The 25,298-nt window shown below is 36.7% G+C and overlaps 1 protein-coding gene across 2 annotated transcripts in view; it reads right to left on the bottom strand.

Moving 5' to 3' along the window:
• Positions 1-25,298, bottom strand: part of LOC5577573 — a 1,170,395-nt gene that overhangs the window by 312,787 nt on the left and 832,310 nt on the right. For both annotated transcript variants that reach the window (XM_021841556.1, XM_021841555.1), the window contains exons 7-9: positions 24,134-25,033; positions 22,758-23,570; positions 5,871-5,990 (exon numbers count right to left, since the gene is read on the bottom strand). In XM_021841556.1, the coding sequence (XP_021697248.1) occupies positions 5,871-5,990; positions 22,758-23,570; positions 24,134-25,033 (1,833 nt within the window). The remainder of the gene's footprint in view (positions 1-5,870; positions 5,991-22,757; positions 23,571-24,133; positions 25,034-25,298) is intronic.

Here is a 25,298-nt window from a genome sequence, read left to right as displayed (position 1 = left end):
GAGTCGAAATCTAGTAGATCCGAACGAGCGTGATAGGTAGACGGTTTGACAGCTCGATAGGTAGATTTGGTTTCACTCTTCGCGCAACTCTTCATTCCTAGACTCTGTGTTGTGTAAGAAATAGAGAGGTATGTAAACATAAATAAAAATACAAACTCAGGCATAAACATCAACAAGACCGAATGGTCAACGTAAGCAAGACATAAACGACACTTTTTTTTTCAAGGGAAGTTTTGTTGAAATTAGAAAGTAGAAAAGTTAGGTAGCTAAAATATAAGTTTCGGTGCAGGAATGTCTATTCAGATTGTAGGAGAATTACCTTGTAAAGTTTGGAGAATTTGAATGTGAGGAAACGCGGAAAAAAACAGTGTAAAAATCTTTATTTTGTAACATTCTGAACGATTGCTTTAAGTTAAAAATTTGTACTATTTAATAGTACTCGGAAAGCCGCCATACCCGATAAAATAGGGGATTATTCAGAAAACTATAAAATGTAAGTAGTAGAATAGAAAACAGTTTAAAAAGAATAATAATTATATAAATTTTGTCTCGTCCCGTTCTTTTGTGATCCAAATATATATACATAGTTTCAATATATATATATAGTTCCAATTTCACAAAACAGGTTTTACATAAAAAAAATCAAAAATTTCCGTTTTTCGTGTTTTGAAGGCCTCGGGACAAAAGGGACTATTGCTGTTCAAATTTTTTCTTGAAAGTTCAGAAAATTTTTCATTTACTGTCAAATTTTCAGCTATGTATGTTTTTTAGTTTTTAAGATATATTTTTTGAAAATAAAAATCAGTCATTTTGTATCGGCACTCACTGTAGGTCTCAGCGCATTGGATTTTTTATTATAAAAAAATCATGACTTTTGAACAGCTCAACGGAATTCCAATCTTTTTTATGGAATAAAAGCTTAAGATTTCAAATTTTCAGAAAATAAAATATAAAAAACCTGAAGAAAATACTAGAAAATTTATGAAAATTCCTAGTTTTTTAGCATTTTTTTATTTTTTTCATGTAATTTTTTTTTTCATGTAGTGATTATTTGACAGCTGCTACTCATTGGTCCGACTTACCTTGAACGAGTATACGGGACGAAACGAAATGTACCTACATATGAACTCATAAAATAGCATTTTTTGTGCGGAAACTCATCGTTCAAACGATATTATCGACCATGTAGTGCGGGTGTGATGAGATTCGTGTAAATAAACGACTTCGTTCGTAAGTCGTTATGCGACTTCTGGTTGTCTGGGCAATAGTTATATAGTTGTGAATCAACTGTTACGGTATTGGGTCCAGAAGTACTTTAAACATATGTAAGTACTAATAAGCATTGAACAAGCGCTCTTTTCAACTCAAATCATTACTCTTAATACTACATTATAATAAATAACTGAGTGGATTGATGATGGATTCATACCGAAGTAATGGTGCTTTATCATCAGGTTATAAAATTTGGAATTGTAACGTAACTACATATCCACGTGAATATATAATACTATAGTACCATTATAGTACCATGTGCTGAGTATTTTACAATGTTCTGCTCAAGTAGCAAAACCTTCCAGAGACTCCATCAAAAAGCTCGTAACATTCATTAACTAATAAACCACAACGAGCTCCACTTCGTACGTTCCTCCAAATTCAAGGATTTTGAATCCTCGCAATCGTTTAGGTAAGCTGTTTTCAATCCGAGCTTACTTTATTACCCACTCCCCCCTCCCAGTGCTCCTGCTACCTATGCTTACCTCTTGTGGTTGAAACAAGGTAAAAGTAGCAATGAAAAACAGTGTGCTTCTCGTTCGGTAGCCAACGAACAACACGAGCTGTATGCCAATAGTAGGTACTGTGGGAAGGAGGTTACCATAACCTTTTCTTTTTTTTTACACCAGAAATAAATGTTGAGCTGATTTCACTCGAAATGTCATTTGAAAATTATAATCACCCAAATTTGTTGTTAATTCATAAAAGAGAAAAAAAAGTTAGTGAGGCATATTGAGCAATTCTCGCTGAAACCAGGCAGCCATCGGCACACATCGTTAGAATTCCAATTTTATGTCACTGATCGCTAGTAGAGTAAGGTGGGGCAAAATTTCGACCTTAGTGGTATTATCAAAGTTTCCAGGAAAACAATAGCAGTTAAAACAAAACAAATACCATACAGTGAACCTTAAACATATTGGCTATAACTTTGCTGAACAAACTTGTGTCAAAATATTTACCCATTTTTAGTTATAACAGTTTCAAAATTGATTGTCTTATTCGAACTTTTGCCCCACCGGTGGGGCAAGAGTTCGAATCTAGTGTGGGGCAAAAGTTCGCTGTCTAAAACACAAAATATCGATCCTTTTATGACAGGCATACTTTACACCAGCCGTAAACTTAAGTTTAACGAAAAATACACACTAAATTTTCATCACAAAATTTCCCAAAGCGGGTTGATTGTAATATACAGTTAACTCTCCCTTACTCGATATTCTGTATCTCGATATTTCCCCTAATTCGATGGAATGCGCGGTCCCTTCAGTATAGCATACTTTGATCCCTCTGTAAGTCGATACCTCTCTAACTCGATATTACCTAACTCGATGCGATCTGTTTTAGTTTCCTATGCAAGTTTACCTCTCTAACTCTATATTTCCATGAAAATTTTCGAATATTCTCCTAATGTTAACAAATTTCATAAATTTGATAATTATGATTAAAGTGATAGTAAAATGAAGGTTGGCAAGTCATTTCAGACTGATAAAAAAAAGGAATTTTCGAAGACTATGCAAAAAGTGTCACGTTGCTAAATGTACTAAAAATTTACTATTTTTCACATTTAATTTACTATTTTGAATGTACTTTGTCGAAATAATCAAAATTTCAAATATTGAAAAATTTGTGTTCTGTATCTCGATACCTCCCTAACTCGATGGTCCCTTCAATATCGAGTTAGGGAGAGATAACTGTAACAAAAATAGCAGTTTTTCGCAAAACTAAGTGGAAATGTAAAATTTTGGTGACAGTTTTCACACGATCAGGCAAATTTAACTAAATTTGAAGATAATACAGGTTGGACTCGATTATCCGGAGACTCGATTATCCGGGGACTCGATTATCTGGGTTTCGATTTTTCGGAACTTTAGACTCGATTATCCGGAATTTGTTTTATGATATTCTTGTTTTTCAATTTTTATGCATAAATCTGAGATAATTTGGTATTGCAATATACAATATGAATGGTTTTGCAGTTTAGAACATATTTGAGAAAAGGGGGGATTTGAAAGAGTGTTTTTTTTGTATGGCAGACAATTGTTTTTCTTATAAAAATACCCTACTCTTCACAGAAAAAAAATCTGGCTACGACACAGCATCATATAAATAAAATAACGAAAAAAGACAATATTTCAGTTCTTTTGTCATAGATTTCATTTTTTTTAGTGATTCGATTATCCGGAGTGAAAAAAAAAATCGATACTCTGGATAATCGAGTCCGACCTGTATGTGGGTTTTAGGCAATTTGCAAATTTTTACGTGATTTTTTACATGGGTCGAACTTTTGCCCCGCTGATTCGAACTTTTACCCCACTATGGGCCAAAAATTGTTTTCAAGCATTTATGCACAAAACTAATACACCACAAAGCAACCTTATGATAGGCCTAGAAACGCTCTAACATAAATTATTGAAAAAGATTTTATCTTCAATTGGTTCCACGCAACGAAAGTTTGACCAAAAATTACAATATTCACGTCGAAAAACAACAAATAGCCATAACTTTTCCAAATCTCAATCGATTTTTACGATACTTGGATTGAAAGTCTCTTACTTGAATAGCATTTGAACCACCATGACATTTATAAGATTTGTTTTGAATTGAGCTAGAAATCTTAAAAAGAAACTCTTACCCCACTCGAACTTTTGCCCCACTTTACTCTATATGCTAAAACTTAAGAGTGATCGTTTAATTTTTTTTTAAATTGCACAGTTTGCAAATAAAAGTCAATTTTTTCATATATCTTAGATGTTTCTTCGCGTGATATGCCTCATATTTCCCTTGGAACACATATCAAACTTAATATCATCGTATAGAGGAAGGATATAGCTTTCAATTGAAGCTGAAAAAAAATTGGCGGTCATTTTGCATTTGGTCGCCCTCTTGAATTTTGTTGGCAAAATTCCCTTTTCACCATTAGCACACCGTTCGTTTTGAATTCTGAGATCACTATCAGATATGAGATGAGATGAGATGATGAGGAAAAAAAACTGAGTAAGATAGGCAGGGGCCCAGATAGCCGTAGCGGTAAACGCGCAGCTATTCAGCATGACCATGTTGAGGGTCGTGGGTTCGAATCCCACTGGTCGAGGATCTTTTCGTAAAGGAAATTTTCTCGATTCCCAGGGCATAGAGTATCTTCGTACCTGCCACACGATATACACATGCAAAATGGTCAATTGGCAAAGAAAGCTCTCAGTTAATAACTGTGGAAGTGCTCATAAGAACACTAATCTGAGAAGCAGGCTTTGTCCCAGTTGGGACGTAACGCCAGAAAGAAGAAGAAGAAGAAGATAGGCTGCGAAAACTTGGTGAGCAATGGTATTCATCCTATGAAATAAACGATTTTCCAAATCATGTTCTACGATTTTGACGCACATATGTGGGATTGGAAAATTGAACATACCTAATGAATAAAAAAATAGACATTGGGATCCTGGGTAGTTGTAGTTGAACTCAAAATACTACTTGGAGATCAGTTTGTATCGATCGTTGCAGCAAGTCAGAGTTGCTGTGAAATCTAATAAAGGATTAGATTAATGTGAACGTTTCGTTTCTGCAATCCGAATAACTGGAAGCATTGGGTTGGATTCCTATGAACCTACACATATGACGAGTGCAAACAACAAAGAAACAAGTTCACAATCGTAAAACTATTTCATTACTATTTTAATTGATATTGCCATGATGATTACACCGAGTGTACTTCCAAACTCTCACTTGGAGTCGATCCCAGTCGTACGCCTCAGAAAGCTTCTAACTACTTTTTGCTCAGAACAAAGTTACGACCTCGTTGGGAGCTTATACAGGTAAAGCGACGAACAAAAAACAAGTCAAAAAAAAATCTCGTAAGCATTTCGCCACAGGAGCCTGAGCCAAAAGCAGACGGCCGTTAAAGTTTTCGTTTCCCAGTTTTCCGATTAACGTCTGATTGTACCAACGCCCACCCAACTCCACGGTTTTTTAAAGCTGTTTTCATTTCCCGTTGGGGGCTTTTCGGCGACTGAGCCGTTTTCGTCGGAGAGAAGCGCGGTGTAAATATTTGCTCGCCAAAATGGATTCGCCCGTTTGAGTGATATTCTTTTTATAATGTAGGTACGCGTTTTTCGGATTCAATTCAGCCCATGCCGTGGGATTTGGTTCCGGTCGCACATTGCGACAGAAATCAAAATTTCCACACACAATTAATTTACTTAATGAGCTAAATTTATCCTAAAAGTAATACAAACTCAAATATTCATACTGTCAACCATACTAAACGTTGGTTTTCTGGGTCCAATAATGAGAAATTAAATTACATGAAATCCATTTCATAAAACAAGTGTCTGAAGATTTGTCGCAAAATTTATATTTCAGGCCCATAGTGCAGCGAGACAGTCGACACCGAAACTGGATTATTGGAGCTTAAAATTTCTGCGTGGTTTCGCGAGTTGATTGGCATAACATCGGAGTTCCTCTAATGGGATAATTGTTTAAAAGGTGGAATCCGATCAGTAGAAATAATAATTCAAATTTAAATATGTCATCGATTTTTCCCCCTGGAAAAAATTGAAACCTTTCGGATTGATCTTCTGGAAAATTCCCCAAAGCATATCACTCACCTGTAGCGCATGAAGGATTTCGGCAGCGAGCGGCTTTTCAGCTTCATTTCAAACTTCCGCTTGATCGACGAGGATGAGGACGCACGGTGAGGCTTCGTCGTCGATGTGGAGTAGGTCGACCTGTTGGCGGGAGCACCCGGTTGGACGTTTCCAGTACGGTGCGTTTTCCAGCGTGGACACGTTTGGGCGGGCGCAGCACAGGTCAGAGCGGATGCGGAAAAGTAATAGAAATGGAAATGAGTTTTCTTTGGAATAGATAGCGGTGCTATTTAATAATATTCTTAAAGATGGGTTTTCTTTAATCTTCGGATGTGATTTTGCCTTGGCATTGATTTGGCATACGGATGGCTGCCATCAAGATATAATTATTTTAACAGTATTTTTGATTTAAGGGATGGTACACAAATTATGTCATGCTAAATTTCAACTTTTTCGACCACCTCCCCCCCCCCCCTTTGTCACACTTTTTGTATGAGTCCTCCGAAAATTTTCTAAGGCTTGTCACGCTTGACTCGACCCCCTCCCCCCCTTGGAGCGTAACGTAATTTGTGAATGACCCCTAATAGGGTAACGACCAGGGTTCTGAATTTTCGTATCAATGATGCTAAATGTACGATTTTTCGCACTTAAGGAGCATGTTTTTTTCACTTCCTCACATGAACATCTTTTAAGGGGCTGTCCATTAATTATGTAAGGGTTTATGGGGAGAGGGGGGGGGGGGGGTTGAGATTCCACCCACTGATCGCGCTACGCTGGATTCTCAATTTTTTCAAACTTTCAACACAAGCGCATGGAAAAATGGTAGTCGGAGAACTGTCAAAACATATGGAAAATAATGAAAAACGTAAATTACTAGCAATTAGGAAACTGGATCGAAAAAGTAGTGATAAGAAAACAAACGTAATGTAAATAGATAACTTTTTGTTTTTAGTTCATCTTTCATGGTGCTCTCTTTGCTTCAGGATTTCGTTTTAACCTGGGAGGGAGAAACCAATACAAAATTTCTGTACGTCATAGTGAGCCGGGATTTCGCTGTCACGAACTGTCACTGTGAGCCCAGATCTAAAACATTGGACTAACATGGAAAAAGCGCGTAACTGATTAAACACATTTTCGCATTTCATCAAAAGTGACAAAAATCGAATGAAAATCAATTCATGCACTCAATGCAAGTAATGTCACGTGAGCACCTTTCAATCTGATTGAATATAAAGCATTGGAAAACGCATCGTTTTACTTTTCCCAATGAAAATGAATTAATAGTGCATAGAAAACTGTGGCCCTTTTTCCATGTGTGTCAGGAAAGATCGAAAGTACACAACAAAAGAAAACTAGCGATTATCCCCAAGCCTGCCTTGATTGTTGTTGGCAAGCTGGAGTTATCTTGCAGTTCAAACTAGAGTGTCCATTTCCCGGCCATTTTGGTCGTCCCGGGTTTCGGGACAAAAATCTATGTTTATCCCGGGAAATCCCGGGATCCCGGGATTTATAAAATTTTCAATAAAACTAGCATTTCGGTTGAAATGGAAGTACAAATTTAACAATCAAATTTTTATTTTGATAAAATAATTAGATAATGTAACTTTTCAAAATAATATGTTTATTATAGCAAATTACATTTCAGATAAGACTTTCTTATTCTAATGAAGTAATCACATCAAATAACCATGACTAATTCCGGGTTTGCCATGGATTTTTTCAAATTCTCTATAACACTTATGAATGGAAGTATGATAAAAACTTAAGTCATAATTTTAAAGCAATTTGCTTCAAACTTTTGAAAAGTCATGACAACTTCAGAACAAAAGAAACGATCAAAGATCATTGAAGGTATTGTAGATCATGTTAACTGTTAATTATTGAAAATTATTGACTGAAATTTACTGCCGTGGATCGCAATTCAGTACCATCTGCATTTTGGTCAAAATTGAGTTGATATAAGTTTTTATTATATCTTCTAATGATCTTTCAGCTGCTCTTACGTGATTTCTCGTTTAGTAAAATGAAGGAAAAACACCAAGTCGAATTGACCCATAATGAAAAGTAAACGCATCCCACTGCAGATTTTTGCTAACTTTAACACAAAATTGAATCACTATTTGGTCATCTTTATATTTTTCTTGGAAAGGTAACGAAGCGAATAGCAATTTATGAATCTTTCATTGAGGCCGAAACATGTTCCCATCTCCTGGATTTTTTTGAATATTTTTATGGAAAACGAGATAGAAAATTTCTCAGTCAATTCTCTCAATGCCTACTTTTTACAGATGGTACTGACTAGCGATTTACGGCAGTTTAGGTGTACTTTCGTTTTTTTTTATCTCAGCATAGTCTCATGAAAACGGCTAATGGTGAAAAGAAAAGCATTAAAACATTGCAACTAGACAAATAAAAATATATACTGGGTAAATTGATCTCTTCATGAAAATAAATACTCGTTTGTACTATTTTTCATTATGCTTTTCTACTTTATCAAATGAGGTTGATGGTGAGGAAAAATGTCATTGTTTTTCATTGAAATTTAGTGGTTTTCATCTAATTCTACGTACATTTCGGGAATCCCGGGATTCCCGGGATCTCAGAAATAAAATCCCGGGAAATGGGAAATCCCGAAATTTGTCAAATCCCGGGATTTTTTGTCCCGGGATGTCCCGGGATGGACACTCTAGTTCAAACAAACGTTGTTCTATATTTCGTGTGTAGTATCTGTGCCTCCCTCCCAGGTTTTAACTACCACTAAAAAAGAGCCATCTGTTGGCTTTTCAGTTTTGTTGAGAAAAAAAAAGAGCGTCGTCTATAATGATTAGTTGTTCCGAATTCGGAGGATGTAGGCATCGCGCCCTATCGATTCAAAACTGAAAAGGCAAAAGATGGCTCTTTTCTAGTGGTAGTTAAAACGAAATCCTGTAGCAAAGAAAGCACCACGGAAGATGAACTATGCACAAAATGTCATGTATTTACATTAGGCTTGATTTCTAATCACTACTTTTCGATCCAATTTCATAAATGCAAGTAATTTACGTTTTTCATTATTTTCCATACGTTTTGACAGTTCTCGACTACCATTCTTCTATGCGCTTGTGTTGGAAGTTTGAGAAATTTGAGAATGCAGCGTAGCGCGATCAATGAGTGGAATATAAACATCAGTGTAGCCGCTCGGCGGCCAGTGAGAGTAATTGAATGTTCGAAAGGTTGTTGTCTGTACTTTTTGCCGCTGGCGCCAACTGTTAGCGGTTATGAACGAAATAAACAGTCGTTACCCTATTCATTATGATGTCCATTAGGAGAATCAAGGTTTCCTTCCAAATGACAAAGAAAGCAGACTGTCGCGTTTTTACGGACACTCTTGAAGATCGCGAACTTCTTCTCAAACATCTTGAAGAGAAGAAGCACAATTTTTTTTACTTATGACGACAAAACTGAACGTTTGTTCAAAGTCGTCTCTCAAGTGACTATAAGAGATCAAAAATGGAATAAATGATTTGCTTGGATTTTGTCCAGTCCAAGTAATTATTATGAAAAAGAGAACCCGATCTGGCATTCATCGGAAAGGGCATGGGAACAATTCCAGAATCCTGGAGGAACTTTTCAGAACCACCCTCAGTGCTGTCGGTGCCAAAAGTGAGGTCATGGTACAAAATATTGCCGCATGGATGCTAAATGCATGATTTGCGGAGGTTCTTCAAACGGCTAAAGATACCTGTCATGCGAAGGAATGTACCAACAAGTTTCTATGCGCAAATTGCGGGGTCTACCATGAGTCTAACTTTTGGGATTGGGAATCATGGTTGAAGAAGCCCAAGTTGGTGTAAAATTCACTAATAAAATTGTTATTGAATTAAGTTTCTCTAATGGATCCAAATATTTTTAAATAAGTGAAGGATTGGAACTTGATAATAGAAGAAATTTCTGGCTTGCAGTCTTTAACCCATAATTAAAACAGTAATTTTCTACTGTTCGACGTTTCGGCAACCAAGGGCTAAATACAGTTGCCGAAACTTCGGACAGTAGCAAAACATTGTTTTAATTAAGGATTAAAGACTGCAAGCCAAAAATATCTCTATTAATTTCAAACACGTTCATAGAATTTCATCTGTTGATGAAGTACCCATAGCATATGGGATTTAGGTTAACTGATTCTAACGTGGAGCTTTATGGCAATAATTACAAAGCGCTCACACCAACGATCACCGAAATGATTGCGATGTGAACTCATGGTAGCTCAAATTTTTAACAAAAGGAATCAAATCTTGTGTGCTACGGTTGATCCATATACGCGGTTACCATCCTACATGGAAACCGCGTACATGTCTCAAATCGGGATACCGGGTACCCCCGTTGCACAGTGGACTTTTCTGCAAAAAAATGTCTTGAAATTCAATATCTCTGGATTCCGCTGGAATAAAATCGATCTTTTTACCGCAAAAGAAAGATTTTTTCATGGGCGAAACGATAGTGAAGTGAGAATTCACTGCACGTTATTTTTTCGTACGGTTTTGAACTATTAAAGGTCATTTAACCCTATTTTCATTGGAAGTGATATATTTATAATTCAATATCTCTGGATTCCGCTGGAATAAAATCGATCTTTTTACCGCAAAAGAAATTTTTTTTCATGGACAAAATGATAGTGAGGTGAGAGTTCACTTTACATTATTTTTTTCGTATGGTTTCGACCTACTAAAGGTCGTTTTACCCTATTTTCAATGGAAATGATATTTTTGTAATTAAATATCTCTGGATTCCGTTGGAATAAAATCGATCTTTTTACCGAAAAAGAAGGACTTTTTCATGGGCAAAACTACAGTGAGGAAAGTGTTAACTGCACGTTATTTTTTCGTACGAGTTTGTCCTGTTAAAGGTCTTTTTATCCTATTTTCAATGGAAATGATATATTCATAATTCAATACCTCTGGATTTCGCTGCAATAAAATATAATATATATATATATATATATATATATATATATATATATATATATATATATATATATATATATATATATATATATATATATTCGTAAATTAATATCTTTGGTTTGCGCTGGAATAAAATCGAAATTTTCACCGCAAAAGAAAGATTTTTTCATGGGCAAAACGATAGTGGCACCTGCATAGTAAGACTCCTGCACTCAGTATTTACTAATTGCAACGAAAAGGATCGAAAAAGTTGATTTTAAATCCATACTGATTACTTATCTTTTGACAGATACGCGTTTTTCGATTACCAGTTGTCTTTTTCAGCGTCAATGAAAAAATCATTACACCTTTCTGCTTTAAGTATTGACAACGACCAAGTATCGATGGTAAGGTTTATATTGAGGTATCTCATTACTAACAAATACAGGGTAAAATTACCTTTGATAGTACAAACCTATGCGAAAAAATAACGTACCGTAAGTACTCACTCCACCATTAATTTACTCATGACATTTTTGATTCTTTCGAGGTAAAAATATATACTAACGATCTTTGTACCTTGAAAAAAACAAAAATTTCTGCGGAATCAAAAGAAACGATTAATGAATATCTCAATCCTATAAAAAATAGGATATAAAAATATAACATTTAATTGGAAAAAATCGTACTCAAAAATTACGTTCCCCACCTTCTCACCTCAATATTGTTTTGCTATTGAGAATGTCTTTCTTTTGAGGCAAAAATATCGGTTCTATCTCTGCAAAATTCAGAGATATCGATTAAAAGCATAAAATTTCTAAAAAAAAAACAGTAGTATGACAATCGCTCGGACAAACTCGTGCAAAAAAGTCGTTTGCGTGAATACTCATCCCACCATCCATTTAAATATGAAATAATCTTTCTTCAGAGGCGAACATCTCCGCGGAGTGTATAGATATACATTCATAAACATCTAATTCGCATCATAAATAGAGTAAAATGACCTTTAATAGGTCAAAACCGTACGAAAAAATAACGTGCAGTGAACACTTACCCCACTACAGTTTAGTCCATGAAAAAGTCCTTCTTTTGCGGTAAAAAGATCGATTTTATTCCAACGGAATCCAGAGATTTTGAATTATGAATATTTCATTGCCATTGAAATTAGGGTAAAATTACCTTTAATAGGTCAAAACCGTACGAAAAAATAAAGTGCAGTGAATTCTCCTCTCACTTTCGTTTCGCCCATGAAAAAATCTTTCTTTTGCGGTAAAAAGATCGATTTTATTCCAGCGGAATCCAGAGATATTGAATTATGAGTATTTCATTTAGGGTAAAATGACCTTTAATAGTTCAAAACCGTTCGAAAAAATAACTGCAGTGAATTTTCACCTCAGTATCGTTTCGAGCATGAAAAAATCTTTCTTTTACGGTAAAAAGATCGATTTTATTCCAGCGGAATCCAGAGATATTGAATTATGAATGTATCCCTTCCATTGAAAATAGGGTAAAATGACCTTTAATAGGCCAAAACCGTATGAAAAAATTACGTGCAGTGAATTCTCACCTCACTATCGTTTAGCTTATGAAAAAATCTTTCTTTTGCGGTAAAAAGATCAATTTTATTCCAGCGGAATCCAGAGATATTGAATTATGAATATATCATTTCCATTGAAAATAGGGTAAAATGACCTTTAATAGGTCAAAACCGTTCGAAAAAATAACGTGCAGTGAACACTCACCCCATTATAGTTTAGCCCATGAAAAAATCTTTCTTTTGCGGTAAAAAGATCGATTTTATTCCAGCGGCATTCAGAGATATTGAATTTCAAGACATTTTTTTGCAGAAAAGTCCACTGTGCGTTGGTTTGACCGCATTTAATCTGAACACTTCTTAATTTGTACCCCGCTAATTTGCACATCGTTCCGATTAAAAATGGTTCAAACGTCATTTAGCTCCTGGAACGGAGTAGAGTGAAATGGAACGCTGTGGAACGGATCGCAGAATCAAAACAAAACAGTGAAAGAGGTAACCAGAAACACGATTCTAGGGTGACTAGATGTTCAAATTAAAAATGAACCCCGATGGTTTGCATGAGGTACCGTTCAAATTAACGGGGGTACACGGTGTAGCTGTATGCCAGTAAATTGCCGGATTTGCATTGGCAGTGCCATAGTTATTGGCCCTTCTTTGTTTCGCACATCGTTTTTTTGTGTTACGTATACATTCTAAATTTGACGTACATAGTATGATCAAATAATAGGGTAAACAGGCATAATACGCTTCCCCCCCCCTAACCAAAAACTGCTCTATCGCAGTGGCAAATGCATTACTTCTATAGTTGTTGGTGTCAAAGTGTTGTTTACTTAGTTGGTCATGCTCTGCATTCAACTTTCTCTTGCCAGGTAACTTCTTAAAAGAGTACAAGACGTTTTCTGTAAACGGTTCAAATCTTGACTTTTAAAAACAAACCGGGTCCGCAGCGCTGTTGAAATGTTTCCAAGGAGAATTCCACCGCTTGCTAAGCTTAAAAGGGTCTATTAGCAGTCGTCTTCCGGTAAAAGTTTTTGTAATAAGTGCAATAGTAAAGGATGGGCTTCATTTACAACGAGGCTTCTCTATCGGACCCAAAATGTTACGCCAAAAAGCTGATTTTCGATATTTTTGGTATTTCTATTGATTGTTCATACTTCTCAAAGATCTTATATGCGCAATATCAATTTTTCGCAGATATTTAAGGTATGTAATCATATTTACGTGTCAAATAAGCCTTAGTCCCTTGAAAATGAAGTGAGGCGTATTGCCCGGTTGAGGCGCATTATACCAATTTACCCTAAGAAGTAAATCACACATCTAGAGTAGTGATCCTTTATAGAGAGATAAGCGGAAGTAAAATGGAATGATTTGGCAACAGACCAGCAGTGCTGATTTTGCTCGGCGTCGAGAATAATATTGTAACACGGACATGACTGCCTCATTGCTAAAAAGTGTATTTTGTTTCGTTATAGATCTTTGAGCTACATATCAAAACTAATAAACAGCCGAAAAATCAAAAACTAAAAATCGCATTGACAAAAATTCAAAAAAGTAAAACATTTCATGTGTTTGCTTCATGCAAAATTACTTTTATCGAAATAACCTATGTTCGTTTGGCTCACACTTTGACAGCTCTCGCTGCTCAATTGGCTCACACTTTGACAGAAATGTCAGCTTCCGCGAATCTCTCTTATAAAGGATTTCTAATCTAGAGTAGTAGTTTTCCAAATGCTGATCAGCAACAATTATCACCAAGATTTTTTTTTCCAGATAGAAACGTCGAGTATAGAGCACGAACGTGGCTTAAATTCTCTCTACAGTCTCTACAGACTGCAAGATTATGAACAAAATTTTGCCAGTAGTAATCATTTACTAGATTAGCTACAATTTTCGTATTTATGTTATATGTTAAGGAATAGGCAAACAATTCATTCTTCAACAACTTATGGATTGCCCTAAACAATTCGAATTTCATTTCTAATCAATACTGTTTGCCTCTACAACAAAATAATACTGAGTTTGTATCTGATATCTTTCTTTGATCTGTCCTGATCAAGGTCATGTTGTTATATCAATACAATCTTTATTTCAAATTTGAAATGTATGTGTTAGAGATCAACAGCTCATAAGCAAAATATGATAATAGGACGACGCAGTGCGCTTTCAAATTCCACAAGAGACAGTTGATACAAAGAGAAGTGGTATGTCAAGTGAAGGTGAAGAATTTTATGATTGCTCAGACATTCGATGGACAGCAGTTTCTGCTGAAGAATATTGGAACGGAAAATGGAAGAATAATGGTTTATTCAACGATAACCAACATCAAACGGTTGAGCCTGGCTACCGTGTATGTAGTTGATGGTACTTTTTCCATTGCCCCAACTGGATTCAAGCAAGTTTTTACAATTCATGGGTGCGTGGGGAAGAAGTTTTAAACATACGTTCATATGTTCATATGCCTTCACCCAACAAGGCAGAGAAAACTTACCGAAAAGCTTTGCGATTGCTAAAAGGATTAGCAAAGGAAAACAATATTCTTTTGAATCCGGATATTGTACTCACGGATTTTGAGTCTGTGGAAATTAACGTAATTAAACGGGTGTTCCCGAAATTCAACCCAGTATGGCTGTTTTCTCCCTCTGGTCAAAAACATGTGGAAAAGAATTTAGAAGCTTAGTCTTACAAGTTCCTTCAATCGTAAGAATAAAGTTCAAAAGGCATTCAGGCAGACGGAAGCTTTAGCCTACTTGAAGCCACAAGTAGTTGCTGAAGGCTTAGCCGCTGTATGTAATTTGGTACCACGAGAGATGGAACGGTTTTTTGATTATTTCGAAAAAACATATGTTGATAGGATTATTGCAAACGGAACGGCAAAAAAAGGTAAGGTTCTGGTCCGTTTACAACTTGACAAAGAATAATTATCCCAGAACGTCCAATGCCATAGAAAATTATCACAATAAAATTAATTGGTTAATCGATGGGGACAGAGAGGAACGATTTTATCCAATGGGTGGATCACTCCTGATGCATTTCATATTTCGAGAAAATTGGATGCATTCAAATGCATTTAATTCCTACTTGCAGCAATGATGACTTGATGAGGCATGTTGCAATCATCATTCATAGGCGTATAAAACATCAACTGTTTTCGTCATTTGAAACTTTAGGTGTCTCTGTTGAAACAACTGTTGTTGTTGCCTTTTCAATGCTCTGGGCAACAAGTTAATTTGTTCCAAACTGACTTGCGAAAATTGACTCGCATAAAGTCAATTTTTTTTGTCATTGGCGACTTCAATGCCATACATCGGTCATGGAATAATTCTCAAAGTAATTCCAACAGCAGAATTTTATTTGATGAGTGTTTTTCAGGATACTACCATCTACGATTGATTTGGTCTTAACCGACTCTAGTCATCTTTGTAGCCAACTGATTACTCATGCTGATTTTGATTCTGATCATGTTCCTGTTACATTTCAAATATTCCATGAAGCGATTCTCAATCCTATCAGCTCCACTTTTGATTATTTTCGAGCCGACTGGAATATATATGAAGCATATATTGACTCTAATCTTGATGTTAACATTTCTTTACAAACAAAACTTGATATTGACAATGCTTTTGAAACTTTAACGAATTCCATTGTTGAAGCCAGGAGCATTGCAATTCCAAAATGTGAAAATTTGAATTCGTGATTATAGACGATGATCTAAACTCTTGATTCGTCTTAAAAATCTGAGGAGAAGACAATTTCAGTGCACTCGCGATCCTGCTATAAAAATTATATGGCTTAGTGTTCTTATGAGCATTTCCACAGTTATTAACTGAGAGCTTTCTTTGCCAAAGTTACCATTTTCGCATTCGTATATCGTGTGGCAGGTACGATGATACTCTATGCCCAGGGAAGTCAAGGAAATTTCCAATACGAAAAGATCCTCGACCGACTGGGAATCGAACCCAGACACCTTCAGCATGGCTTTGCTTTGTAGCCGCGGACTCTAACCACTCAGCCAAGGAAGGCCCCTCAAGAAAATCAAGTTACTCAGGACTTCGAAAATATTCTCAATCAAGAGAACGTTTTCGAAAGTTTCTGGGAGCCTGATTTGATAGAAGTGAGAACTATTATTAAAAAAATCATGGAAGCTCCTGGCGATGATGGAATTTTCTACATTCTCATCAAGAAACTTCCAGAAAGTAGCTTATCATTCTTAGTTGATATATATAACAAATGTTTTGAATTAGCATATTTTCCTGACAAATGGAAAAATGCTATGGTTGTACCAGTTTTAAAACCAGACAAAAATCCTGCAGAAGCTTCTAGCTATCGTTCAATCTGTTTGCTTTCCTCCATCAGTAAACTTTTTGAAAAGGTCATTTTGAACAGAATGATGGTCCACATCAACGAAAATTCAATTTTTGCCAATGAACATTTCGGATTCCGCCATGGACATTCGACCACTTATCAACATTTACGTGTAACAAATTTGATTCGTTCCAACAAATCCAAAGAGTAGACTATTATACTGGTCTTGCTCTTCTAGACATAGAAAAAGCATTCGACAGTGTTGGGCATGAAGGCTTGATCGTACTTTAAAAAACTTTAATTTTCCAACATACATTGTTAGAATAGTTCAAAGTTATCTGTCAAATCGTACACTTCAGGTTAATTTTCAGATTTCCAGGTTTGAAAGACTGGCCTCTCCGCCAAAGAACGAAGCCTGCCTGAAGTAGTAGATTGCAAAAAAGTTTGGATATTTTTCTTCATACTTGCAAAAATCTAAGATTTCTCCTTATGCTTCCAAAACTCAACTAATGATATTCCCACATAAACCAAAAGCTCTTTATTTGAAACCTTCAAGTAGACATGTTGTCTCGATGAGAGGGGTTCCAATAAATTGTTCAGATGAAGTTAAGTATCTAGGGCTCATGCTAGATATAAATTTAACTTTCAAAATTTACATTGACGTAAAAATTTGAAAATGATTCTGAAGCTTCCTCCCTGGTATAGTACTAATGAGCTACAATACATAGAATTTTCAAATGTTAAAACATTGGAGCAAATGTCAAATTATTTTAAATTTTGGGCGAAATCGTTGCAATCTTCTTTTGCCACGATTAATGCTTTATATACCGTTTTGACTCATATTCCGAACACTTAAGGTCAGCAGTGACTTCAAATGCATCTGATAGGCATAAATTAGGTGATATTTGTGAAAATTTAAATTTCTTCACAAAGTCTAACCCTTAGCTGTTGGGTGTACCGAAAAAAATATTTATTAAGACTTGTTAACTATTGTTTTTACGTTAAAGTATGGAACAACGATTTGATTCAAATACCGAACACTGTGTTCATTCTGTCTCATATTCCGAACACCTTGACTCAAATTCCGAACAGCACGAATAAATCTCATTCAAATGAATAAATTCGCAAATAAATTTATCTGAGCTAGTCTTACTGGTCTTGAACTAGAGAATCATCACTACTCCAGAGCTATGAAATAGATTTGAAAACGTTAAAATTTAATTGCAATTGACAGCCATTTCGTGATTTGATTTTATGACATATTTCAGCGAAACATTTCAACCAAGTCGCCGTACAAAAACCGAGTGTTCGGAATATGAGTCTGTTCGGAATTTGAGACAAAACTGTATTTAGTTTAAGAAAATTAAAAGCAGTTTTTCTCTCATATTTCTCTCTTTATTCCAATTGTTGCAAGAGAAAATTTATCCCTTTTAAAAACCCACTTTACATACCGTAAAATGGGGTGTTAAGGGCTCGTGGGGTTTTAAGGGATTGAACTTCTTCATCAAGTCGATATATCAGTCATCTGAAATGCTTGATTTGTTCGGGGGATTGTGAGCTGCATTATGTGATAGGTGATGTCTATTAAAATAAAGTATTGTGGAGTCTAGATATTGAAAACGATTCAAAACATTTTTGTTCGAATTGTATAGGCAAAATACATTGAACTACACAATTATGAAACAATATTAAGAAAAATATGTGAGTCACTTAGAACATAAGTAAATTTAATTGAGATCACAACGCAGACATAAACTGTTGAAAATGTTATCTAGATTTCGATTTTTAATATTTGTAATGGAAAAAGTCTCTTTTTGAAAATAAGTGGGGTGTTAAGGGTTCATCATCTCTATTTTTTCCAAGTTACAAAACTCATTCGATTTATGCCATAATATATTCCAATATATTTTTGGCTTGTTCCGTGAAGTAAAACTGCATTGTAAAAGTTAAGGGTCTATTTTGTTTGTTACTAAATGTCACCAAAATTTATAATTTTAAAAATTGGTAAAACTAATAGGAAAATCTTGATAACAACGTATTAGGATTTTTCTTGATACTATTTCCAAAACTTTTTCGATCACACTGGTAAAATGTTTGGAAAGTTTGAATGATTCTTTTATTTGGAAATGGTTTTGAAGCCATTGATCCTTTTAGTGATAATCCTATGAGGTGGTAAACAATAATAATAGTTTGTCATTTCTCAGAGTTCATAAACGAAGCCTATAAGTGAAGTTGCGCGAAGAGTGAAACCAAATCTACCTATCGAACTGTCAAACCGTCTACCTATGGACTGATGCACGAGTTCACTAATTTGACGTTTGAGCGGTGCCGAATTCACTAGTTGCCATGGTCACGTAAATAACACGGCACCGCTCAAACGTCAAATAGTGAACTCGTGCATCGGTCCATTGAGCAGAGAGCAAAATAAATAGGGGCTATTTTCGAAGACGAAGGAGAACAATCATTCAAAGAAGCCTCTTCGCGCAACTCTCTGTATATTGACTGGTAAACGAGAAACTTGTGACGATCGACGCGCCACCATAATTCATATAACGGAGAGTATAAGAACTAACTGGGAGGTGATGATTTCGTAATCTGGAGGTAAAAATCACCTCCAAACACTACCGTGGACGTACCATATTTGACGCGGTTAAGAAAATTCTAAATTCAAACACTTGTCAAATCGTCTAAATCTATCCGATTTTGTTGAAATTTGAACCTATGATAGCTCAACTATTATAGAATTAGGGAAAAATCAGTAAAACAATATTGAACGATTTTTTCTTTACGTTTGATTGACTTTTTGTGGAACACATTAGGTTCCTTAATTGACGCATCAATTCTTCAATGTGCCTAATTTGACGCACTATGTTCCTTATTTGACGCACTTACAAATAATTGCTAAAGTTTAAAATATACAAGAGTTTCAGTATTCAAAAGTTCAATTAATTGAAAAAAGCGTTTTAGAGAGGACATAAAAGTTAGAACCTTTGGAAAAAGTTTTGAATGACGTCATTCGGTAGTCACTTTTGCTATGCGTTTAGTTAGTGTAGAAAATAAAACCGGCGATTGAGTTCAATCCATAGTTAAGCATTATTGTTTAGTTTAATGTATTTTCGTCGTGATATCAAACAAGGGAAAGGTTTGGAAACTACGTTGCGCTGGAACGGGGAAGGTAGTTGCTAAAATAAGGGACAAATTGGTCAAAAACTAGAACGAAAACAACCGGTTCCAAAAATGGCCGTTTGATAATCTTCGTTACTTATAACACGTGAACTACGCCTACTTGTCCCATATTCTATGTCACCTATATGGACCGCGGGACAAATATGCGTAGAACCAACGGCAGTATAGGCCTCGAAATAGATCGAGAACCATATATGGGTCATACATTAAGTACGTCATGTTATTAGGGGGAAGGAGGTGTTCTGCAAGATGTGACGAATCATACAAGTTTTTTAAAGGCTTCATATAAAAAGTGTGAAGTAGGGCGGATGGGCGGGGTTTTTGTAGAAAATGGTATGTTTTTGTGACACGTATCTCGTGGACACCCCCTATTGTATAAATTATACGAAACAAACCATTGAACCTACAACTCACCTCCTGACGCATTTATTGAAGCTTCCTTGAAACATTAGGGGACGTCCATAAACCGCGATAAATTGTACAATTTTCAACCCCTCTCAACCTTGGCCACATTTATTTTATGAAAAGTGCGAATATTTTGTACGAATCGTTGCGTTTCTCTGAACCTCCTCCTCTTCCTGAAAACGTGACGTAATCTATGAATGACCCTTTACATGTGATTACATAAAGCCTTGGATTGTTCTGCGGACGGATTTTTTGAATGCAAGCACCATAAATATTTATTTTCCTATTTTCGATTCAACAAAACATGCTGAACAAAATAGCAAATAATTAGGAACATTGTGTGCCTAACTTGACGCACAAGATTTTCATACAAAAATATGTCTTAAAGCTTAAAAGTAGAAAACCTTCGACGTCAATTCATGAATAAAAGAATATTACTGACTATTGTTGATGATATTGCTGTAAAACAGCACAATAATTTCACGAAAATTGATCAACAATAGTTAGCACATTCACTAAGGAATGAAAAAATTGACGCACTTGTCGGATGCATTTCCAAATAAATTTTATTTTTTAACTATTATCAATCAAATATAAACTTTTTTGGATTGGAATCCTTCAATAACATGTAAATAAAGATTAAGCAATACATTTTCGAGTGCTAGTCTGATCTAGAATTAATTTATGATAACATTAATTAGAAAATGCGTCAAGTTTGGACCCGCGTCAAATATGGTACGTTCACGGTAGCGATTTTGCGGTGGGATGTTGACGTTTGATTACGAATAGTCATTTCTTAGCTCTTTTTGAGAAACTTCGCGGCCACGTCAGGCACTAAACGCATTGTTTTATAGAGTGAGCGTTATATTTCCGCTCCATACTGGAACATTTTTCTTCTTCAGTCTTTTTTAGACTATGCCACCAGGAGTTGCATGCAAATACTTTGTTTGGTGTAGTGTTTTATTTACAGGGCAGATCGGCCATTTCCCTTATTGAAACTAAAAGCAAGTCGAAATCATCTCTATATTATAGATTATTAATACAGTGGCTCTGCATAGCTTATAGGATTCGTAGGATCCTTGAGGAAAGTTGATAGGATTGCAAATATATAGGTTATGATCCTGTTGCATTTAAGTATAACAATCATTTCAAGACAATTTTACGATGTATTGATAGTTTCTAAATGGGATTAATAACTATGATAGATTTAGCAGTTAAAATAAAACGGGTTGCGTTTGCAGGCGTTCCAAGTCCGATAATATTAATGTTTTATCTGATTAAGGTTGAACATAACTTATGAAATTGAATGAAAGCATCAAAATTATTGACCAAAAAGATTATGTTTTGTTGTTGGCAAAATATGGTTTTATTTACGACACACAAATTCCTTAACACCCCATTTTGCATATCCGTCAAAAATCACACATTTTCATGATTATCTCAGAAATCTGTCATAAGATCCTCATAATTGTATTTGGCTTTTGATATATACGACGAGAGAATGGTAGGGCTGGCCTTTGTTCAATTATTGACGTACTGCAAGTTGCTTGAAAATCGAGTCGAAATTTTTTTTCATCCCATAACACTCCATTTTACGGTAATGAAAGATTCATCCAACAGGAAAAACAAGGACCTGAGTACAGCAATTATTTATCGATAACAAACTTTTCTCGGAATTATTCCTGACTTGAACAGGATACTTAAAATAGCAAACAAACCACCTCCTTCATTATCTCGCCCATCCCAGAATCCACAAGCTATCAAACAATCCATTTCGCTTTTCGCTCAGATAACAAGTAAACTAATTTCGTTTTCAATGAGTCCGTGTTGGAACAAACCCAAAATAAAAGAAGTACCGTAAAACGGGGTAACTTTGATAATGCGAGACTCTCAACATACTAAACGAAATAACAAAGTTCCTGTTAATCTGTTAAGCAAAACGAATGCAAAAGTAAAGAGTATTAGTATGACACATCATGTTAAAGCTATTTTTGTTGGAATCAAGTACATTTGAGGATTTATATGCAAATATGGAAAATTTATAAGATTTTAGCAATTTTGAAATGCTCTCAAACAATCTGTTCTACGATCACTATTTGATGAAGTCATAATGAATTCGTCACTTATACTTGATAGCCTAGTTATAGTAGAACTCGAATTCGGTCTCAAATCTCTTAGCGAATACTATTTTTACAAACTGGGACCATTTTTGTAATCTAAGTCAGAAATTTCCATATAGCGTTAAACGCCTAAAGATATGCAACGCCCTACAAATGTTCTGTAATTCATTCAATTTTGTTCGAGTGATGCTCCATTATCAAAGTTACCCCAAAACAGAGAACCGACTTTCGATTATATGAAAAATTATATATCCATTAAGAATAAATCTTTTGGAAATCTATCAACTGGAATCGATAGTTAGGATACCAGTATTTGTTTTAAAATATGAATTGAAATTCTTTGAAACAGCATGCATAAATATTCAAGTTTTCTTCGAAAAAACTATCAAAGTTACCCCGTTTTACGGTAGCAGAAAATTAACCCAAACCAGACACTTACCTCGCCTTCCGTTCTCGTCCGTCACTCCCGGAGCCAGCTTTGTCCACCGAAGAAGTATTCGCCATCCCACCACCAGCACCAGAGCCAGAACCACTGTAGCGGTGATTGTTTCCGCCCGGACCAGGAGGATTGCTTTTATTGCTGGGACTTCGATTGACTTTATAATTGCTACTATTGCTTTTAACACTGCTATTGCTGCTTCCCCCGCCACCACCACTTCCACTGTAGTGGCCTTTCGTTCTACCACCCGCCGAGCCTTGATCCGCCAAAGAGTAATTGCTTTTCGAGGAAGTGGAGTCCTGTTTCGCCAGGATGGCCGAAGACGTCGTCGTAGTCATTGCCGACGTCGAACCCTGATGGGAAAACGATTTCGAAACACGGTCACGTGTAATTGGCATCTCGTGCTCCCCGAGGAATGTGATCGAGTTTGCTTTGACGATGGCCGGTCGAGATGGTCCGTAGATGTAACGCGAAGGGCCTCCTCCGCCTATGACCGTCGGAAGGTCCCGGTCATGGATTTCTATGTTCTTCTGCTTCTTCAGGGGATGATGCCCGACGCCACCGTAGCTGTTGGCCTTTATAGGGACCAACGTGGCACCGGACTTTGCACCGATCACAATCACTTCACCACCTGTTCCACCACCACTAGTACTGAGAAGACCTGTAGCATAACTTGCAATGTCACCTCCGGCACCGATACTTCTTCTGTTCAAACAGTTTTCACTACCCGATTTTGTTAACTGATTCTGTTCGACCGTGAGCGTCGACGTGACGCCACAGTGTGGCCAAAAATCACAGGAACTAGCGGTACAACTGAAATGAGGATACAAAGAGGAGGGAAAATGCGTTCAAAAATTTGTCGTCTCAGGCCAATTTGCTACAGGTTCTGTCTGTGAGATCTTATCGTTTTAGTATATAAACGTCTTTTGAGTTCTTTTTTTGCGTGATTGACTAAAGTACATCGAAAGAGAAATTATTGGAACACTTTTGAATCACTCGTTTTTGATTTCGTTCGGTTTAACAGGTCCGAAAGTGCGTAAACAGTTTTAACAGTTTTGATTTAGTTATATTAGCTAGTGTCATTTAAAAACTACGATGTTAGTATTAAAATATCAATCTTATCGTATCGTATGTTTAAATTCCTTGTTAGTAGTCTTGTTAGTCTTACGCTTAGGCTTTTGATTTTGGGGGATCCTGTCCGGCGTCGGGACGCCGTGCCATTTCGGGTTAGTGTGTTAGTTGTGTTTCGATCCTACAATGCGAATTGGCGCAAAGTGGTGCAAGTGCTGGGCATCACTACTTTCTGTCAGTTACTGTATTTATTTTAGATTTTGATTGATTGATTTCAGAGGAGAAGGAATTAAGCAGTTCAATACCTTCCAGTAGATGGCGTTCCGGCCGGAGGTACAACAACGTTACGTGACTCTCTCTGTAACTGCTTGTTTTTCGTTGCGTACAAAAACTTTTTCACCAGTTCGGCTTCCTTGAAGGCAGCTGCCGCTGCGGCGGTCGTTGTGGGTGCGATCGTCACTGAAGTCGACGCCTGGCCATCCCCAAAATCGGGCGTAATGCGATCATCATACTCGGAATCCGGCGTCAGGTTCCTCATCAGATACAAATCCGAAGGCTTTTGGTAGTGTTGTCCTAGCATGGGTTTGCTGGCTCCAGGCACAGGTGAACGTTCCCTCGCGATCACTCGCCGTTGATTGTAGTTAATGATCGGAGATCTACTCATCCTGCTCACGTCATATTGCTGCTGAGGCTGTAGATCATGCTCATACAGCCTGCTTCCATAGGTTTGTGGACTTCTATTCCTCGATGTAGACGATTGACTGTACTCGTTACTCGAAGAAGTCCCCGTTGACCCAAAGACTCGATCGTGACTGTAGGACCTGCCCTCAGTCGCAACGTACCCGCGCTTGTCGCTCTCCACACCGTAGTTCTCATCAAACGACTTGCTCTTGTCGTACTCATACTCATACGCGCCATAGTTATTGTTATCGAACGATTTGCTCTTGTCCTGAACGTCCACGATCGTATGCGATGCCGTCTCACGTCGCAGTCGATCCAGAGTACTACTTGGTGACACACGAGGATAAACCGAATCCGGTTGCGTTAGTAATTGACTTCCGGTAACCTTCCGCGTGCTCGTATAGGCCGGTCGTTCCTTGTTCGGGATATTTCCCAACCGGACAACAACCTTGTGAGGCAGGGCTGCTACACCAACGGCCGGGACTTGTTGCCGACTGGGCGATCTCTCCGACAGCTGCAGGGATCTACAGAGGGGGTGATAGAAAGAAAATCGACAGTTTAGTGGCAGAATGTTGAACATGGCGACGTTTGGTGGGCGTGGCTGTGAATTAGTGTCTATGTGGCGCAGAGACCGCTAAATCCAAGCTTATGGGGTGCAGGATACACTACTGACTGGCTCTAATTCTACGGTTTGACTTTGGCAGGTTTACTTTGGCTCTACGAGTGTGTCGCACTGTTGAAGAGTGAACAAAGTCGATAGATGGTTGAGAATCGTTGTTGTTGTTGTGA

Source organism: Aedes aegypti, chromosome 2 (assembly GCF_002204515.2).
Source record: "Aedes aegypti strain LVP_AGWG chromosome 2, AaegL5.0 Primary Assembly, whole genome shotgun sequence".
NCBI lineage: Eukaryota > Metazoa > Arthropoda > Insecta > Diptera > Culicidae > Aedes > Aedes aegypti.
This window is presented reverse-complemented; position numbering and strand designations above follow the sequence as displayed.